A 19,044-nucleotide genomic window follows, 5' to 3' on the forward strand; every position below is an offset into this window, starting at 1 on the left:
ACTAGTACTAGTGGTAGTGAGGTAGAATTGGCTGTTGGCCGTATACAGTAGTATACTAGTGGAAGTGAGTATACTAGTACTAGTGGTAGTGAGGTAGATTTGGCTGTTGGCCGAATACAGTAGTATACTAGTGGTAGTGAGTATACTAGCATTAGTGGTAGTGAGGTAGAATTGGTAGTGAGGTAGAATTGGCTGCCGGCCGTGTACAGGTGGAACCCGATATGTTTTCGTATGATGCCCTCAAGGGGCAGCTCGCAGACGAGCAATAGGAAGGGACCAAAACCATCTGCTTGGGCGGCTCCAGAGGTAATGGTGCAGGAGCAGGAGGGGAAGCCATTGCAGGTGAATAGCTCCAACTGGACAGGTAAGTATGGAACCAGGGCCAGAATTTTTACCTCGTCGGGCGGCCGGGAACGGTCAGGAAGCCGACCGCCTCCCGCGATTGGGGCCGGACCGCGATTTCACACTGGCGGACCAATTAAAGCCTAGCGTGAAACACGTGCTGCAGCGCTCAGCGCTACCTACGTAGGGGGGAGGGGAGGCCAAGAGTGCAGGAAAAAGCCTCCCTGAGGCACAGAGCTCAACGAAGGTGAAGATGAAGAGTTTTGAAAATTAAAAATAAAGGTTTTTAAAAGGTTAAGAAAAAACATGTCTCCTCATACAACTCTGTCACATGAACAGGCACGTATTATTATGAATGAAATATTTAAATTTTTATTTTATTTTTTATTTGCTGTTGAAAACCTCATCCCACCCGTGGATGAAGTTTCCTAAAAATAAATCTAAAGGCCGCCTGGCCTTTTCGCCTGCCCACCCACCGTGTAAGGTTGGATGGGCAGCAAAAAAATTTAGTTAAATTGGGACCTTTATGGCCTTAACAGGCCTTTTAATTGTCGGCGGGTGTTGCCGATTCCCGCACGTGCCCGCCCGCCAACCGAAATATCGCACATCATTTTTTGCTCGCTCAGGTCAGGCCCAATGAGGTAAAAATTCTTGCCCAGTTGAAGGCAAACCCACTCAGCCCAACACTACAGCAAACACTTTGGACGACAATGGTGTAGTCAGCCCTGTTAAAGGTTACCTCTCTTGACTCATTGAGGACATTTCTTAAAACCCAACTCTTTGACCTAGTGTTTGGTCACCTGTCCCAATATCTCCTTATGGCTCAGCATCCGATTTTCTTTTAGTTCATTCACGGGATGTGGGCTTCGCTGGCTGGGCCAGCATTTATTGCCCATCCCTAGTTGCCCCCTTGAGAAGGTGGCGGTGAGCTGCCTTCTTGAACCGTTACAGTCCATGTGGTGTGGGTGCTATTAGGGAGGGAGTTCTAGGATTTTGACCCAGCGACAGTGAAGGAACGGCGATATATTTCCAAGTGAGGATGGTGAGTGACTTGGAGGGGAACTTGCAGGTGGTGGTGTTCCCATCTGTCTGCTGCCCTTGTCGTTCTAGATGTTAGAAGCGATGGGTTTGCAAGGAGCCTTGGTGAGTTGCTGCAGTGCATCTTGTAGATGGTACACACTGCTGCTACTCTGCATTGGTGGTGGAGGGAGTGAATGTTTGTGGATATGGTGCCAATCAAGCGGGCTGCTTTGTCCTGGACGGTGTCAAGCTTCTTGAGTGTTGTTGGAGCTGCACTCATCCAGGCAAGTGGGGAGTATTTCTGTTTGGTTAGCGCACCTGTGAAGCACCATTGGACAATCAATTACATTGAGAGCACCTTATAAATACAAGTTTTTACTGGTGGTAATAATATTTTTCCCACCTCACTGCTTCCTCAATGTTTATGACTTCATCTTCCTCATTCAAAGGGACAAGAGTTCACCAGCTCCTTAATCAGCACAATCAATGCTCAGCAGGAACCTGTACCAGAGCCTGAGATAAAAGAAATAAATAAATCTTCCCCTCCTCTCTCCCTTCCCCGTCCTCCAGCCAGTCATGCACACACAGATTTCCTTCCTCCCTCCAATAACAACAACAATTTGCATTTAGATAGTGTCTTGAAAAGTACAAAAGGCCCATGGTGCTCCATGGGAGTATTATCAGACAACAATATCACATAAAGAGATGTCAGTGCAGGCGATCAGAAGTGTTTCAAGCAACATCTTAAAGGAGGAGGGAGGGAAAGAGAGAGGGACAGAGGTTCAGGGAGGGAATTTTAGAGAGCCAAACGTCTGGGGTCGAGGAACAATCTACAAGATGTACTGCAGCAACTCGCCAAGTCTCCTTCGACCGCACCTTCCAAACCTGCAGCCTCTGCCAACTAGCTAGGGCAGCAGGTGTAAGGGAACATTCTGCAAGTTCCCCTCCAAGTCACACATTGTCCTGACTGGAAATATATCACCGTTCCTTCACTGTCGCTGGGTCAAAGTCCTGGAAGTCCCTCCCTAAAGGCACTGTGGGTGTACCCACACCACAGGGACTGCAGCGAGCTGTGGCTCAGTTCATAGCACCCTCGCCTTTGAATCAGAGGGTTGTGGGTTCATGTCCCACTCCCGGAAACCAAGAACTGTGATTGTACTCGAAAGAGTTGCAATCTGTGACTGCTGATAACTCGAAAGAGTTTCATTTCCGCCAATTTAATCCCAATTTTTGGTAAGCAGAAATTGATAGTGTATAAACCCATTTATAATGCCGCGCAATAATTCCTGCTGAGATCCCCTCCATCTGTTCATCCGTGTTTATTTCATGTGTACAGTTTCCTTATTCAGTTGGTAGGGAGGTGCTTGATTAAGACCATTTGAGCGCCACCAATGCTAGATTAAGGGGTTTTTTTTGGCCTCGGTGGTGTGATGTGCCTTCAAATCCACCAGGTGGCAGTGGTTTCACAGAGTTGCTGCTGAGTTTAATACAATGATGAACCATCGTCTGGTCTAATGGGACCTGAATGTTATCCCCTCACAATTATACTGAAGCAATACTAGCCCATAAGCCAGAGTCAGTTTTTCTTCGTGCTTCTTTCTTTCTTTTTCTAACAAGATAAAGGATGAAAAAAACTTGCATTTCGTACTTTTCTCAACCCAGGATGTCCTAAAGCGATTAACAGTTAATTAAATACTTTTTGAAGTGTAATCGCTGGTGTTTTGTAGAAAATATGGCAGCTGATGTGAACAGAGAAAATGCCCACAAACTGCAACGAGATATGGACCAGAGTATCTGTTTTTAGTGGTGTTGATTGGGGGATAAATATTGGCCAGGGCACGAGGGATAACTCCCCTGCTTCTCTGCGAATTGTGCCTGGAACCCTTTGCATTCATCTGAGGGGGCAGACGGGGTCTCGGTTTAATGTCTTATTTGAAAAATGCCAACTGGTACAGTGCAGCACTCCCTCTGTAATGCACTGCAGCCTCTGAGTCAGAAGGTCATGGGTTCAAGCCCCGCTCCAGAGGCCTGAGCACAATACGTAGGTGGAGACATCAGTGCAGTGCTGAGGGTGTGCTACATTGTTGGAGGTGCTATCGTTCCGGTGAGAAGACTGAGGCCCCATCATCCCTCTGAGGTGACCTATTGGCTGTGAAGTACCTTGAGACGTCCTGATGGTGGGAAAGGCATTGCATAAGTTCTTTCTTTCACTGAAGTATCACACAGGGAACAGAGACATGAGACTCTGGTCCATCTGGACTCACCATATAAACACAGTGGCTACAAGAGCAGGTCAGAGGCTAGGAATCCTGCGGTGAGTAACTCACCTCCTGACTCCCCGGGGCCTGTCCACCATCTACAAGGCACAAGTCAGGAGTGTGATGGAATACTCCCCATTTGCCTGGATGAGTGCAGCTCCCACAACAGTCAAGAAGCTTGACACCATCCAGGACAGAGCAGCCCACTTGATTGGCACCACATCCACATTCACTCCCTCCACCACCAATGCACAGTAGCAGCAGTGTGTACCATCTACAAGATGCACTGCAGGAACTCTCCAGGGCTCCTTAGACAGCACCTTCCAAACCCACGACCACTACCATCTAGAAGGGCAAGGGCAGTAGATGGATGGGAACACCACCACCTGGAAGTTCCCCTCCAAGTCACTCACCATCCTGACTTGGAAATGTATCGCCGTTCCTTCACTGTCGCTGGGTTAAAATCCTGGAACTCCTTTCCAACAGCACTGTGGGTGTACCTACATCACATGCACTGCAGCGGTTCAAGAAGGCAGCTCACCACCACCTTCTCAAGGGCAACTAGGGATGGATAATAAATGCTGGCCCAGCCAACGAAGCCTACATCCCATCAGTGAATAAAAAAACCTCACCATGTCACATGTATATGTATATATTTTCCTTTTGACAGCTAGCACTGTGGTTTGGCTATTAGGACAGTGGATTGTTGTGAACATGTCAATACTTAGAATGTACTGTCCACAAATTTACCAGAAAACTCATGACACTGTAAACTCCTATGGCGTAGGCAACTGTTAGAACGTTCCTGTGCGATTTTTAAAAAGTAAACAAACAAACATACGAATTAGGAGCAGGAGAAGGCCATTCTGCCCCTCTAGCCTGCTTTGCCATTCAATAAGATCATCATCGCTGAACTGATTTTGGCCTCAACTCCACTTGCCTTCCCACCCCCACCATACCCTTTGACCCCCACCTCCCGCCTGCGCCCCCCTTGTCAATCAAGAATCTATCTAACATGTCCTGAAAAAGGTTCACCTGGGGCAGAGAGCTCCACAGACTCATGCACAACCCTCTGAGAGAAAAAAATGTCTCCTCATCTCCACCTTAAATGGGAGACCCCTTCTATTTAAACGGTGTCCCCCTAGTTCTAGTCTCTCCCATGTGATTGGTCAAGGCATTGCAATGGAGAAGACGCAGGGGATAGTTATCACCCAAGCTTTTGTTTAAATTCAAAATTTTAACTTTTTTCTTAACTTTTGTCTTTAAACAAAAGCCTGGGGAGACTGCTCCTTGGTGCATTCTCCATGGTAATGCCTTGACCAATCAAAATCCACTTGTCAACCAATCAGCACCCTTCTCTCATGCAGTATGAATTGTTGTTCCTTTTGAAATTTGGTATTCTTGCATCTGTCCTGATGAGTCCAAGACAAAAAACTTCAGTGCCTTGTCTTCTTTTTTCAGCAATACCCAGGCTCTGTACATTGAATCGACTATTTTTAAAAAGACCTCTGTTGAAGGGGTGGGAGCTGGAAGTGGATGGTTAAAACAGTTCTGAGGAAAATAAATTTAATTCCTCAAGTTACATACAGTGCAAACGTAGAACAACAAGAGACAGCAAGCCTGCCCTACACCTCGTGATGGCTGGAGTATCGTGGCTAGACACATGTCCACCCCTTCCCCTTAATCCTACCCACCCCCAACATCCCTCCCTCCACACCCCACCTCCCACCCTCATCACCCCACACCCCTTCCCACCAACATCCCTCCCCCCACACCACCTCCCCCCACCATTCCCCACCCATACCCCTCCCCCCACCCGCACCCTTCCTCCTACACCTCTCCCCAAACACACCCCTCCCAGCTCCGTCACACGCATAGACACAACTCCTCTCCTGCTATCAGTAAACCCATGGGAGAGGCAGAAGATCAGGGGGAAACCGGGGGCCAACGGTGGGGGGAAAAAAATTACCTGGGGAAATTGCCTTCTGACAACTCTCGGGTGGCTGGAGCCAGTGCAGCAGGTCACAGGGAACAAAGACCATCTGTGAAAGCGCTCACCTCCTGTCTGGTTCAATCGCTGCGCCAGCCAGGAGCTGGTGAGACTCGCTCCTGAAGGGAAGAGAGAGTCAAGCAGGCGTTACATCAATCAGCAACACATCCAACGATTATGGGAAATAGGGGCTGGCACGGGCTGAACCATTGAATCATAGAAATTTACAGCACGCCTCCACACCAGCCGACAAGGAGCCTTCCAGACTCATCCCACTTTCCAGCGATCGGTCTCTGGCTTTGTAGGTTACCACTCTTCAGATTCATATCCAAGTACTTTTTCAACCTGATGTGGGTATCTGCCTTTACCTCCCTCTCAGGCAGTGAGTTCCAGATCCCCCACGTCCTTCTGGGGGAAAACACTTCCCCTTGAATCCTTTATGAACTTCCTACCTCCGACCCCAAGTCTATGCCGCCTGGTTATGGACCTCTCCACCAAGGGGCATAGGGTCTTACTGTCCACTCTGTCCAGACCCCTCATAAATTTTATATACTTCCATTAAGTCTCCCTTTAGCTTGCTGGGTCCCAAAGAAAACAAGTCTAGTCTATCCAGTTTCTCCTCGTAACTAAAATTCCCCAGTCCGGGCCTAAAATAACTAAAATTCCCCAATCAGACCCTTGTAAATCTCCACTGCACCCTCCCTTGTGCGATCACATCTTTCCTATGGTGCGTTGGCCAGAGCTGCACCCAGTACTCCAGTTGTGGCCTAATTGGTGTTTTGTACAGTTCCAGCATAAACTCCTGGCTTAACTCAGCAGGTCTGGCAGCATCGGTGGAGAAGAGCACAGTTGACGTTTCGAGTCCTCATGAGGACTCGAAACGTCAACTGTGCTCTTCTCCACCGATGCTGCCAGACCTGCTGAGTTTTTCCAGGTATTTCTGTTTCTGTTTTTGTTTTGGATTTCCAGCATCCGTAGTTCTTTGCTTTTAAACTCCTGGCTCATATATTCTCTGCCTCGACTAATGAAGGCAAGTATCCCGTTTGTCTTCCCGACCACCTTATCTACCGGTCCAGCCACCTCCAAAGATCTGCGGACATGCACTGCCAGGTCCCTCTGTTCCTCTACACCTCCCCATGTCCTGCCATTTCTTGTGTATTCCTTTGCCTTGTTGGCTTTCCCCAAACACACCACCTCGCATTCCTCTAGACTGCGTTACTGGAACTTGGGTAAATTAATTCACACGTGTCAAGGTGAACCTGAAGATTGTGGTGGAGTTAATTGTAACACCCTGACTGCCAGAGTTTTATCCCACTGTTTCAATCCCGGAGGGTCTAGGTGAGCTGTCAAATACCTGAGTGGAGGATTCCCGAGTATGGGTCACTGGGGGACAGGCAGATATTCTTCTGAGCTCTGCGGCCACACCGTCTTCCTGGCCGGTGCACTGTTGGGACCTCAGGCGTTTCCTGCACCTGTCTGTGAAAGTGAGCACAATATGGAATCAGACAGCACGAAAGGAGACCATTCGGCCCATCTTGCCTGCTTTGGCTGTCTGGAAAGGGCTATCCAATTAGTCTCACTCCCCTACCCTTGCCCGGTAGTCCTGCAAAATGTTCTTTTTTCAACTATTTATCCAATTCCCTTTTGGAAGTTGCAATTTGAAAAATTTGCTTCTGCCGCCCTCTCTGGTAGCGCTTTCCGGATCACAAAGAATTTGTTGCATGAAAAAAATATTCCCTCTTTGATTCTTTTGCCTATCTTAAGTCCGTATGGTCTGGTTACGGCACTGTCTGCCAGGGGAAATGGTTTCTCCTTATTTACTCTGTAAAAAGTCCTTCATGATTTTGAACATGCCTATTAAACAGAGACAGGAATAGACCAATTAGCCACTTGAACCTACCCAGCACCCTTGATCTCTGCTCTAAGGAGAACAATACGAATGTGGGTTCTGCAGTTTTCGAACCAGGTCACCATGACATTCTGATCCTAGCTCCGGTATCCTAACTCTAAAGCATGGAACTAAACAGAATGGAGTGTCCCTGCTTTAGTAAAAATACTGTCTGCGAATAGTGACATTTCACATGTAGATCTTTTCTTATTTGGCTGCCCTTAGAAGGTGTCAGGCACGTCCCAGTTGCCTAAACTCTCACCCCTGAGTCGGAAGGTTCAGGGTTCAAGTCCCACTACAGAGACCTGAGCACAAATTCTAGCCCCCAACGCAGAACTGAGGGAGTGCGACACTGTCAGAGGCGTCATCTATCGGGTGAGACATTAAACCGAGGCCCTCTCACGCGAACGTAAAACGTGCCATACTTTTAAGAAAAACAGAGAAATTCTCCCCAGGGTCCTGCGCAATATTTATCCCTCAACGCACGTCACAGAAGCAGAGGATCTGGTCGTGCATCACGTTGCTATTTGTGGGAGCTTCCTGTGCACATACTGGCTGTTGAGCTTCCTACATGACAGGGACGGCTTTAAAGTGCTTTGGGATGCCCTGAAATTGTGAACATTGCAATATGAATACAAGTATTTTGATAAAAATGTAGTCTAATGAATTTTTTATGTCAACTAAACTTGTGCCTCTAATTAGTGAGCTAGGCCTGGATGTTGTTCTTTTTAATTATATGTATGTATATTTATATATATGCATCTAAAAAAGAAACCTTCATTTCAGTTCAGCCACTGGCAATAATCTGTCTCAGAGTCACATTCGTAATTTGCAGCGCAGACAGTTGTCTGAGCATTGCAGCCGGGAGGAGCAGAGAATGTACCAGTGGGTTTTTTTTTGGATCATAGAGATTGCAGCATAGGAGGAGGTTATTCGACCTACTGAGCCACCATTGGTGCTAACTCTTCAGCTGGAGCGAGCTACTTTAATCCCATTTCCCCGAGGAACTGCAGATCAGGGTATTTTAGTCACTCTGAATCAAGGCCCAAGAAATGCCAAGTTCAAGGGGTTTGTACAGTGCCCCTTTAACTCATTCTTTTTTTCGATGTGCCATCAAACCGTTAGAAAGTCATGTTAACCAGCCGACACCTGCAATGGTGAAACTCCTGACACCGTGGCATTCGTCGGTGCCAAATAATATTTTACTTCTTGTCTGTGTGAGAAGCCAAGACAGAATTTTGGAAAATGGCTGATAACAGGCCGGTAGTTAAGAGAGCTGACTTCCAATGGACTACGTGCAAAGCTGATCTTTATTGTCTGGAGTCCAGGTTGGGAGGATAGATTGGACAGGCTTGTGTCACAGGCAGAGTTTACATGTGTTTGCTTTACTGCCCGTGATCAGTTATGTTTGTATGTATGAATTCCAAATTAAATCATTTCAGTAGCAAGCTTTTACGAGCTCAAAAACAAAGGAGGTTGTTTAGTCCATTTCTTATCCTATTTCTTATGTTCTTATTAGAGGAAAATATTGTTGAAACAGAAGATCAGCTATGATCTCATTGAATGGCGGAGTGGGCTTCAAGGGCCTAGTCCTGCTCCTATTTTTATGTTCTTATTCTCACACACTCAACCCTAAAATAACGCAGGCCTGAATCTTCCGTTCAGTGTGCGGGGGTGGGCCCCACACGTCGATGCGTAAGTTGACACGCGGTGACATCGGGCGTGCGTCCCAATGTCACCGACAAGTCATTCCTACCTTCAGTTCGGCGGGCGCACACCAGAGTTGGCTGCGCGCCCGCCAAACTGTCAAAGGCCTATTAAGGCCACTAATTACCTCATTAAAGTGATTGCCAGGGCTGCCCGTCCAACCTTAAGGTTGGTGAGGGGGGGGCAGGTGAAGAGCCCAGGCGGCCTTCGCATTTCTCACGAAACCTCATCCACAGGCGGGATGAGTGTTCATGAAGGGTTTATAAATTAAATTAAAAATTTTTATTAAAATACATAAACCTGTTTCAGCTCATGTGACACTGTCACATGAGGGGACATGTCTGAGTTTTTTTTTGTAATGTTTTATTATTAAATTAATCTCCCTGAGGCAGCTCCGTGCCTCGGAGATTTCAGCGCTCCTTTGCGCGCATGCGCGAAAGAGCGCAGGCCCCTGACTCTCCCTCCTCCCCCCCTCCCCACCCCACCCCCCGGCACAGGTAGCGCTGAGCGCTTCCGTGTGCACATCACGCTGGGTGGGCCTGAGTTGGCCCACCGACGCAAAATGGCAACGCGCAGCCAATCACGGGTGGCAATCGGCTCCATACCCGCCCGTGCCCGCACCCGCTTCTGAACCACCCACCCAACGGGGTGGGGGGGCGGAATTCTGCCCACCATGTTTCACTCACTGGTCTCTCACACACAAAGATTAGACACAGATGAAGGTAATAATGTACTGTTACAGTTTATAATTATCCCAGTCCCTTTCCATGCAGGTCTGGGTGAAGTAGAAGTGATGCTCTGGTAAAGCAAAAGCACTATCAGTAGGTTGAGGTTTCTTGTAGTCGGATTTCTCGGAGGTTGGTTCTCAGGTGAACTTTAACTGGAACAGGTTGGGGGGAATCCTTCTCTCTGGTAACATCTCCCACTTTCAATGCATTTGTTGTTAATTACCTTGGCTGCTTGACGATTTGCAGCGAATTCAATGACTTTTGGCAGAACTCTGTCCGCAAACAGCTTCTTGCTGATTTTAAAAATAGACAATAAAATGGCTCCCACATCATACGACTTCCACAAGTTCAAAGTCTTTTTTTCTAAACAAAGGGCGGGTGGGTATGTTGATTCCAACCTGATTGCTGTTGTTTAACGCCTTCCCATTCACCCAGCCTAGTTTGAATGAGGAAACCATCATAATACAATGGAAGGTTGATTGGATCCATTCACGTCCGTCCAACACGCACAGTGTTTCCCTTTTGTCCCAGGCAAAATGGAATGACAGGCTGGCTGGAATTCTGTAGTTAACGCTGATCCATCATTAAACACAGGGACGTGTGAATTCCCCGGATGTCAGTGAACGTCCATATTTGATTAGGTGTTTACTTGAGACTTAGGGCTGTCTGGGGCTCTATGGCCAAAGGTCACATGATTTGCAAATTGCATTTGCATTGTAATAGTCCGGGCGCGACCGGTCTTAAAAGTATTGACTGAAACTTCATAATGTGCCGGGACGTGACACTCTCCCAGTCTGGGAAAGAGGCATCAGGAAGGGTTTAGACTAAATAATGCAAAAAGGCTGAAGGGACACGGTTTTAGATTAATCAAGGCCAACATTCCAGTGCAGTACTGAGGGGGTACTGCACTGTCGGTGAACCATATGTCAAGCTGAGGCTCCCTCTGCCCTTTCAGTTGGAGAGAAGAGCAGGGGAGTTATCCCCGGTGTCTTGGTCAATATTTATCCCTCAATCAACATCACAAAAACAGATGTATCTGGTCATGGTCACCTTGTTATTTGTGGGAATTTGCTGTGCACAAATTGGCTGCCGCATTTGCTACATTACAACAGTGGCTACCCCTGGAAATGGGCTGTAACTCTTTAGGACGAATGATGGGCATGAAGGAGGGATGTGGAAATGTCTTGGTTTGTATATGGCAAACTCTGGATCACTGTCAGCAGATTTTTCACGCTTTAAGAGCGATCAACATACGAAATGGACTTCCAGGTGGAGGAAGCGAGGCAAAAGCCTTGCAATAATTAAGAAACAGATTGATGCAGCAATGTGGGGGGAGTGTTAGAGTCTGAACTACAATGGATGAGCATCTTGTCATATATAATAGGAATTACTGTCCCAGTACTTAATATATAAACAAATCTTAAAAAGGGAATTTTGTTTGTGCTATTAAATTTTCCCTTTAAATTAGATATTGCTGAAGGGGGGACTTTGTGTTGTTTTGACTCCTGTCTGTCATTCTAAATAAGGTATTAATGCTGAGAACCAGATACTGAAGGAGGGTTTAGTGAGACAGCATGGAACAGAAAAAGAACATTTCAAATAGCTGCTCGATAGTACAGAGCTTAAGCATTGCTGCAAAGGCACATGCCATTGAAGTTTTCCATCTTGCACTCATCAGGACTGATGCAAGAATGCCAAATTTCAAAGGCAGCAACCATTTATGCTGCATGAGAAAAGGGTGCTGATTGGTTGGCAAGTCAACTCTGATTGGTCAAGACATTGCCTTGGAGAATGAGGAACATGTCCAGGCATTGCACCTTTCCTGAATTAAACAAAATTGTGGGAGACAATAGTTCCCTGGTACTACATTGAGCAGTATTGATATTCAGATTTGACTATGACTTTTCCCCTGTGATTTAATCTTTTCTTTGATGTGCTGCTCAGACATCTGTTCCCCTGTTTTCAAGCTTGAACAGATGGCTGAGCTCGTTCAAAGGCATCAAAGTTTCAAATGTTTTATTGTATTCAGCTCTGGAGGCTGTGTTTATAGAGCTGTGAAGTGGAATCTCATTATGAATGCTTGGCTATGTTCCAAACCCCTTAATTGATTCAGCTCAGCAGGAGTTGTTAACACAGCTATCAAGGAGATTGGGAGTATATTTATTTTGACAGCTTCATGACCATTTAAAAAAGATTTTTTTAAAGTGGTTTTTGAATGACTTAGTCTATTTGACAGTTTCATGAGCATCTCAAAGACCTCCCAATGTTATTATAGGGCTCAAGAGTTCTGTACATAGTGGATACTGGGTGAGTGGAAATGTAGGGTGAAGGTGTATTGGGGTGGGTGAGTGCACATGGGCGGGTAAGGGGGTTATAGGGGGGTGGTGAGTGTGTATTGGGAGGTGAAGTGGTAAGGGGATTGGGTGAGTAGGCATGGAGTTGAAGGTGTATGGGGTGAGAGGACATGGGTGTGAGGGGGGTTAGGGGGGCGGGTGAATGGGCAGGAGAAGGCATAGGGTGAGGAGCTATGGAGGGGGCATAGGGGCACAGAGGGGTGAGGGGTGGTCATTGGGATGATGCGGTAAAGGGAGAGGTTTTAGGGGGCCTTACACTTAGCTATTGGCCTGGACCGATTTCCCAGTGATGGGAGGCAGGCCTTCTAACCTGCTGGCTTCGGGAACCGCTCGCACCCATTCCCTCCTCCGCGCTGCTTCAGGAGGCAGTGGCCCTGACTCCAGCCCTCCCCGCCACCCTGTGGCAAAAGTAGCATGGGTGGGCGCTGTCAGGCAGGAGGCTGGATTGCCAATTAGGGAAGGGCCTGACCTGTGATTCCTGTTTTGAAGATGAGAACCAGGGCCCAGGTGTGGTCTAACCAAGATTCAATATAAGTTTAGCATCTAAAATTGATCAAAGTTGAACCAAACGTCTTTTCTTTTCAATTCTATTCCACTGAAAAGAAAATTCACTCTCTCCAGCAGCTGCTTAGTGAGTGAGGTATTGGCTCCAGGGTTGGTCTGTTGGTCGGTCAGTGATGCACAGCACATGTGGGAGTAGCTTAAAACGGGAGAGGCTGAGCTAAACAACCAAGAAGCCAAGGTCTTTTTTCCCTGTTCATTTCTGACGTTTTGGGTAGGAGGAATGTAAATGAGGCGCGACCCACCTCTCACGGCTGGTTTGCTCCTCAATGGCGTCCATGGCGCACTCCAGAGAGCTCCGGAGCGACTGCAGCTGGTCCATGGTCTCGCGAAGCAAAAAGCGGGTCACAAACTGCTCCAGTGTCGAGGAGCTCTGGTATTCCTGCCAAGAGAAGCAGAGCCAGTCAGACCCCCGTCCGGAGAAAGAAACCTGCCGTCACAAATCAACTAGCTGAAGTGTAAGGTCCAAACCAGTGTCAAGCCTCCGATGGTCAATAAGCTTTAAACATTCATTGCTCTTTCAGGAGCATTTTCCCAGTGCTCTGGCCAATATCTTACCCTCAACCGATGTTATTAAAACAGACTGTCTGGTCACTGTCTTATTTCTGTTTGCTGGGCCTCGCTGTGTGTGAATTGGCTGCTCTGTTGTCAACTTTGAAAAGTTCTTAATTAATTGTAAAGTGTTTTGGGAGGACCTTGACATTATGAAAGGTGCCATTTAAATGCAATTCCTTTCTTTCTTGTATCAATATGTTAATCAGCTCTTCAGTAACTATCCTGTAATTAAGTTGTTCCACGTAATTTTCTTATCTTGTTTAGCCTAAGCTCCAAATATTCCACTATTATGCACTCCTCCCTCTATCTGCATCCTCATTGTGTCCAAATCAAAAACTCACGCTTTCCCAGGACCTCATAACTGTGTAGATCCCCGATTCCCTCAGTCTTCACTTCCAATGTTTCCTCAAAGCTTGTGTGGGTGCGCAGACATGCAGCATTCCTGAACATACTGTGCAATGCAACAAATGGGCTGTACATGACCAGCATTCCTATTAAATACACACTTTATCAGACATCTTTTGTAACCCAAGTACACCAAACTGCATTACCCTCAACAAACCTCCCTGTTATTTCATCAACAATTTTGCCAAGATAGTTAAGCACAAGGGTCACACTTATCCTTCTGTTTCATCCATTCTTGGGATGGGGGCATCACTGGCTAGGCCAGCATTTATTGTGGCTTACCAGGCCATTTGCTGTGGGTCTGGTAAGGACAGCAGATTTCCTTCCCTAAAGGTCATTAGAGAACCAGATGGGTTTTTACAGCAATCATTTCAGGGTCATCATTAGACTTTTAATTCCAGATTTTTTTTTTTTTATTGAATTCAAATTTCATTGTGGGATTCAAACTCAGGTCCCCAGAGCATTACCCTGGGTGTCTGGATTACTAGTCTAGTGACAATACCACTATGCCACCACCTCCCTGCAGATTGGGGGTATCCTGCAGCTGTGAAAAGCATCTGATATGGAACAGTCGATGGTAAATGCTGAGTTGTTCAAATCCCAAAGGGAAACTTGAAACAACTGCCACAACTTGTTTTGCAATTTATATAAATTTTGAGATGCGTGCTTTGAATTCAGTTGTAATAAGACCACCAAGTCTTATCGGTTTTTACAAAACTAGATTAAACATTTATTAATAAGAGAAATGATTTTAAGCACATACATATGTCTACAAATTCTAAATCCCCTACTTAATCTGACTTTTGTTAAGGCAACAGTAAGACACACAGATTTTAAAGGACCTAAGCAAAGAAACATGATACCCTGACAAACCAATTCAAAGTGTGTTTCCTTAAATTCAGTTCTTTGTAGACAGCAGTTTAAGGCTTGGACGCTGAAGGATTTTCACACTTGTTAGATCTTAAAATGCCTACCCTTACACACAGCCTTCACCCCTTTATACATATTTTCCCCTTTGAATGCGAATTCCCATTGTTTCATTCTGTCTTTGGACTTTACCTTTCTGATAATAAAATTCTCTCATAATACTAATTTTACCAGTAATCTTTGGGAAAAATAAACACACTGTTTCTGAACTTCACCTGGTTAGGTGACACGTTTCACCCCTCCTTTGAAAACAATCTAGTCTCGATTCTTTAAAAATGCAAATGTCCTTTTACACCTTACACTCTAAACATCCCCCATGTTTACCATGTTTACATCAAAGCCTCCAGACCAGCTGCCTTTAATCCAATTAAGTCTCACACACACACAGACATATATAGACACAGTTACCACTACTTTACGATAAATTCAATAATATTATTATATCTTTCTGACAGCATCATATAGTCTTTCTTTCTTTCTTAAATGATGTTCAGATGCAATTTCCTACATGACAACAGTGACTACAATAGTAGTGTAAGGCACTTTGGCACATGGAACATTGAAAGGTGCTATATAAATCCAAGTCCATTCTTAAATAATATTTGGATTTTTAGCTGCAATGGGATTATATGGTCATTTTTCATATCCTTGCTCCCCCATGGGCACTTTAACATTAATTAAATGTTTTAGTGATTGGCCTGCACCCCTTCAGTAAGAAGCTTAGATAATTCGCCCACGAGTACAGGATGAAAAGGGAATTTTTTTGCAGAGAAGAAAGTTAAACAGATGCGAAGAGGAGGCAGATGGATGGAAATTTCAAAGACCAACAACAAACAACAGAGAGCAAAAAGACAGGAGAAGAAAAGGATGCAGTGACGATCAAAAGAGATATATAAAAGGAGGAAAGGAATACATGTGCGTAATGGGTATATTTATCTCAGATTAAGCTGTTGGACAATGTGGTCAATATGATGTTGAATCAAACCAACCATGGCACCGAGAATGAAAACCTCTGCACGGACTGTCACTGACGTACTGCAGGGGATGAAGCACCGGTCAACATTGTGTTGGGGAATTTGAGTCATACTTAAATCTGCTGTCGCAAGGGTTTGTTCAGCAGGTCTCACAAAGAGGTTCAGAGGTTTGTAATGTTGAACAGTAGCGTTTACTGGTAACACATCACTATTTACTTTTGTTCAAAGGATAGCCCAGACTAGGAGCTAACTTCTGACAAGTCGCTCTATACAATGCAGTCTCCTCTCAACTGTCATGTGACTCTCTACATTATACTGTGGACGGTACTGTTCCCCAGTCCCACATTAACCCTTGCAATGCCAAACACCCTTATAATAAATACATCTGCTTCAACTAGGATCAGACCATATCATTTTCCTCACTGATTCTTATGAAACTACAAAGCAATGTGGAAAATGAATTTCCAAGGGGTCACTTAAGCAAGCAGTTAATGGAAGTTGCCAGGAAAGCTGAGCAATTTATTTTGAAAGATAGTTCTACAGTGTGGAGATTGTGCTCAGAATGTAATAATAGAGGATCTGAGCTCCTTCGATCCTGGCAGTGTGACATTCTCCAGCTATCTTATTTTGTACATAAACTATTCTATTAAACCCACAACCTGTCAGAATTGTAACTTTATTCAGTGAGCAAGTGCAACTGATTTCATTCTGACAATAATGGGACAAGGGCCATTATTGAGGCTGGAAGCAAGCAAATTTCATTCTTTCACGGGATGTGGGCATTGCTGGCTGGGCCAGCATTTTTATTGTCCACCCCTAATTGCCCTTGAGAAGGTGGTGGTGAGCCACCTTCTTGAGCCGCTGCAGTCCATGTGGTGTAGGTACACTCACAGTGCTGTTAGGAAAGGAGTTCCAAGATTTTGATCCAGTAACAGTGGAGAAAAGGCGATACATTTCCAAGCCAGTATGGTGAGTGGCTTAGAGGGGAACTTCCAGGTGGTGTTCCCATATGTCTGCTGCCTTGTCCTTCAGGGTGGTAGTGATCGGGGGTTTGGAAGGTGCTGCCGAAGGCGCCGCAATGAATTCCTGCAGTGCATCTTGTAGATGGTACACACTGCTGCTACTGTGTGTCGATGGTAGAGGGAGTGAATGTCGAAGGTGGTGGATGTGGTGACAATCAATCGGGCTGCTTTGTCCTGGATGGTGTAGAGCTTCTTGAGTGTTGTTGGAGCTGCACTCATCCAGACAAATGGAGAGTATTCCATCACACTCCTGACTTGTGCCTTGTAGATGATGGACAGGCTTTGGGGAGTCAGGAGGTGAGTTACTCATCACAGGATTCCTAGCCTCTGACCTGCTCTTGTAGCCACAGTATTTATATGGCTAGTCCAGTTCAGTTTCTGGTCAATGGATGGTGATAGTGGGAGTTTCAGCGATGGTAATGTCATTGAATGTCATGGGGAGGTGGTTAGATTCTCTCTTGTTGGAGATCGTCATTGCCTGGCACTTGTGTGGCATAAATGTTACTTGCCAATTATCAGCCCAAACCTGGATATTGTCCAGGTCTTGCTGCATATGGACACAGACTGCTTCATTATCTGAGGAATCAAAATGATGTTGAACATTTTCCAATCATCAGTGAACAGCCCCACATCCCTTATGATGGAGGGAGGGTCATTGATGTGGCAGCTGAAGATGGTTAGTCCCAGGACAATACCCTGAGGAACTCCTGCAGTGATGTCCTGGGACTGAGATGACTAACCTCCAAGAACCACAACCATCTTCCTTTGTGCTAGGTATAACCCAGCCAGTCGAGAGTTTTCCCCCTGATTCCTGTTGAATTAATTTTTGCTCGGGCTGCTTGATGCCACAGTCAGACAAATGCTGCATTGATGTCAAGGGCAGGCACTCTCACCTCACCTCTTGAGTTCAGCTCTTTTGTCCATGTTTGGACCAAGGCTGTAATGAGATCAGGAGCTGGGTGGCCCTGGGAGAATCCAAATTGAGCATCAGTGAACAGGTTATTGCTGAGTAAGTGCTGTTTGATAGCACTGTCAGTGACACCTTCCATCACCTTACTGATGATCGCGAGTAGACTGATGGGGCGGTAATTGGTCGGGTTGGATTTGTCCTACTTTTTGTGCACAGGATATATCTGGGCAATTTTCCACATAGCCAGGTAGATGCCAATGTTGTAGCTCTACTGGAACAGCAAGTCTCCAGTACTGTTGCTGGAATATTGTCAGGGCCCATAGCCTTTGCAGTATCCAGTGCCTTCAGCCGTTTCTCGATGTCACGTGGAGTGAATCAAATTGGCTGAAGACTGGCATCTGTGATGCTGTAGGCCTCAGGAGGAGGCTGAGATGGATCATCCACTCGGCACTTCTGGCTGAAGATTGTTGAAAATGTCTTCAGCCCTGAGTTACCATAACCCAATGCCTTGCCATCATCAATCTGTGTCTAATACAACACCGCCATTTCAATAGCTAACTGGTTTGGAGAGAAGTGCGTGGAGCATGGCAGCTGACTGGCCGCTCGGCCGAAGATTTCAAGCTTAACAATCCAGAACCAACAATATTCCCTAACAAGCTTTGGATTCGGCAACGGGAGGAAACCATGGGAAGAATTTTCCCGTCGGCAAGCGGGGACGGGGCCCACTCACCGACATGTAAAATGAAGTGTGGTGATGTCGGGCGGGCGTCCCAATGTCACTGCGCGACATTTAGATTGTCAGTTCGGAAGGCGCGCAGGCTCAGCCCGCCAAACTGTCAAGGGCCTATTAAGGCCATTAACAAAGTAATTAAAGCTGTTAAGAAAGCTGCCCATCCAACCTTAAGTTTGTCGGGCAGGTGAAGAGCCCAGGCGGCCTTCGCGTTTTTCATGAAACCTCATCCACGGGCGGGATGAGGTTTCGTGAAGGGTTTATTAATTAAATAAAAAATCTTGGAAAAAAATTAATGGTCATGTCCCAGCTCATGTGACAGTTTCACATGAGGGGGACATGTCCTCAAATTTTTTTTTCACCTTTATTAAATTTTCCAGACCTTAAACTAATCTCCCTGAGGCACAGACTGCTGCGCTCTTCCACGTGCATGCGCGAAAGAACACAGGCCCCGACTCAGGGAATCCCCCCCCCACCCTGCCCCTCCCGGCCGCACAGGGAGTGCACAGCGCTTCCAGGCATGCATCACGCTTGGCGGGCCTTAATTGGCCTGCCCATGTAAAATGGCGGCGCGCACCCAATCGGGGTCACCGATCAGGTTCGAGCTCGCTCCCACCCACCCCCGCACAACCCCCCCAACAGGGGGAAAATTCAGCCCCATAGGTTGGGCTGC

The 19,044-nt window shown here is 46.3% G+C and overlaps 1 protein-coding gene across 1 annotated transcript in view; it reads right to left on the bottom strand.

Moving 5' to 3' along the window:
* Window positions 1–19,044, bottom strand: part of LOC144688411 (N-terminal EF-hand calcium-binding protein 1-like) — a 171,446-nt gene that overhangs the window by 37,479 nt on the left and 114,923 nt on the right. The window contains exons 7-8 of the mRNA XM_078554908.1: window positions 13,094–13,230; window positions 6,965–7,086 (exon numbers count right to left, since the gene is read on the bottom strand). Coding sequence (XP_078411034.1) covers window positions 6,965–7,086; window positions 13,094–13,230 — 259 coding nt within the window. The remainder of the gene's footprint in view (window positions 1–6,964; window positions 7,087–13,093; window positions 13,231–19,044) is intronic.

This window comes from Cetorhinus maximus, chromosome 13 (genome assembly GCF_964194155.1).
Source record: "Cetorhinus maximus chromosome 13, sCetMax3.hap1.1, whole genome shotgun sequence".
Lineage (NCBI taxonomy): Eukaryota > Metazoa > Chordata > Chondrichthyes > Lamniformes > Cetorhinidae > Cetorhinus > Cetorhinus maximus.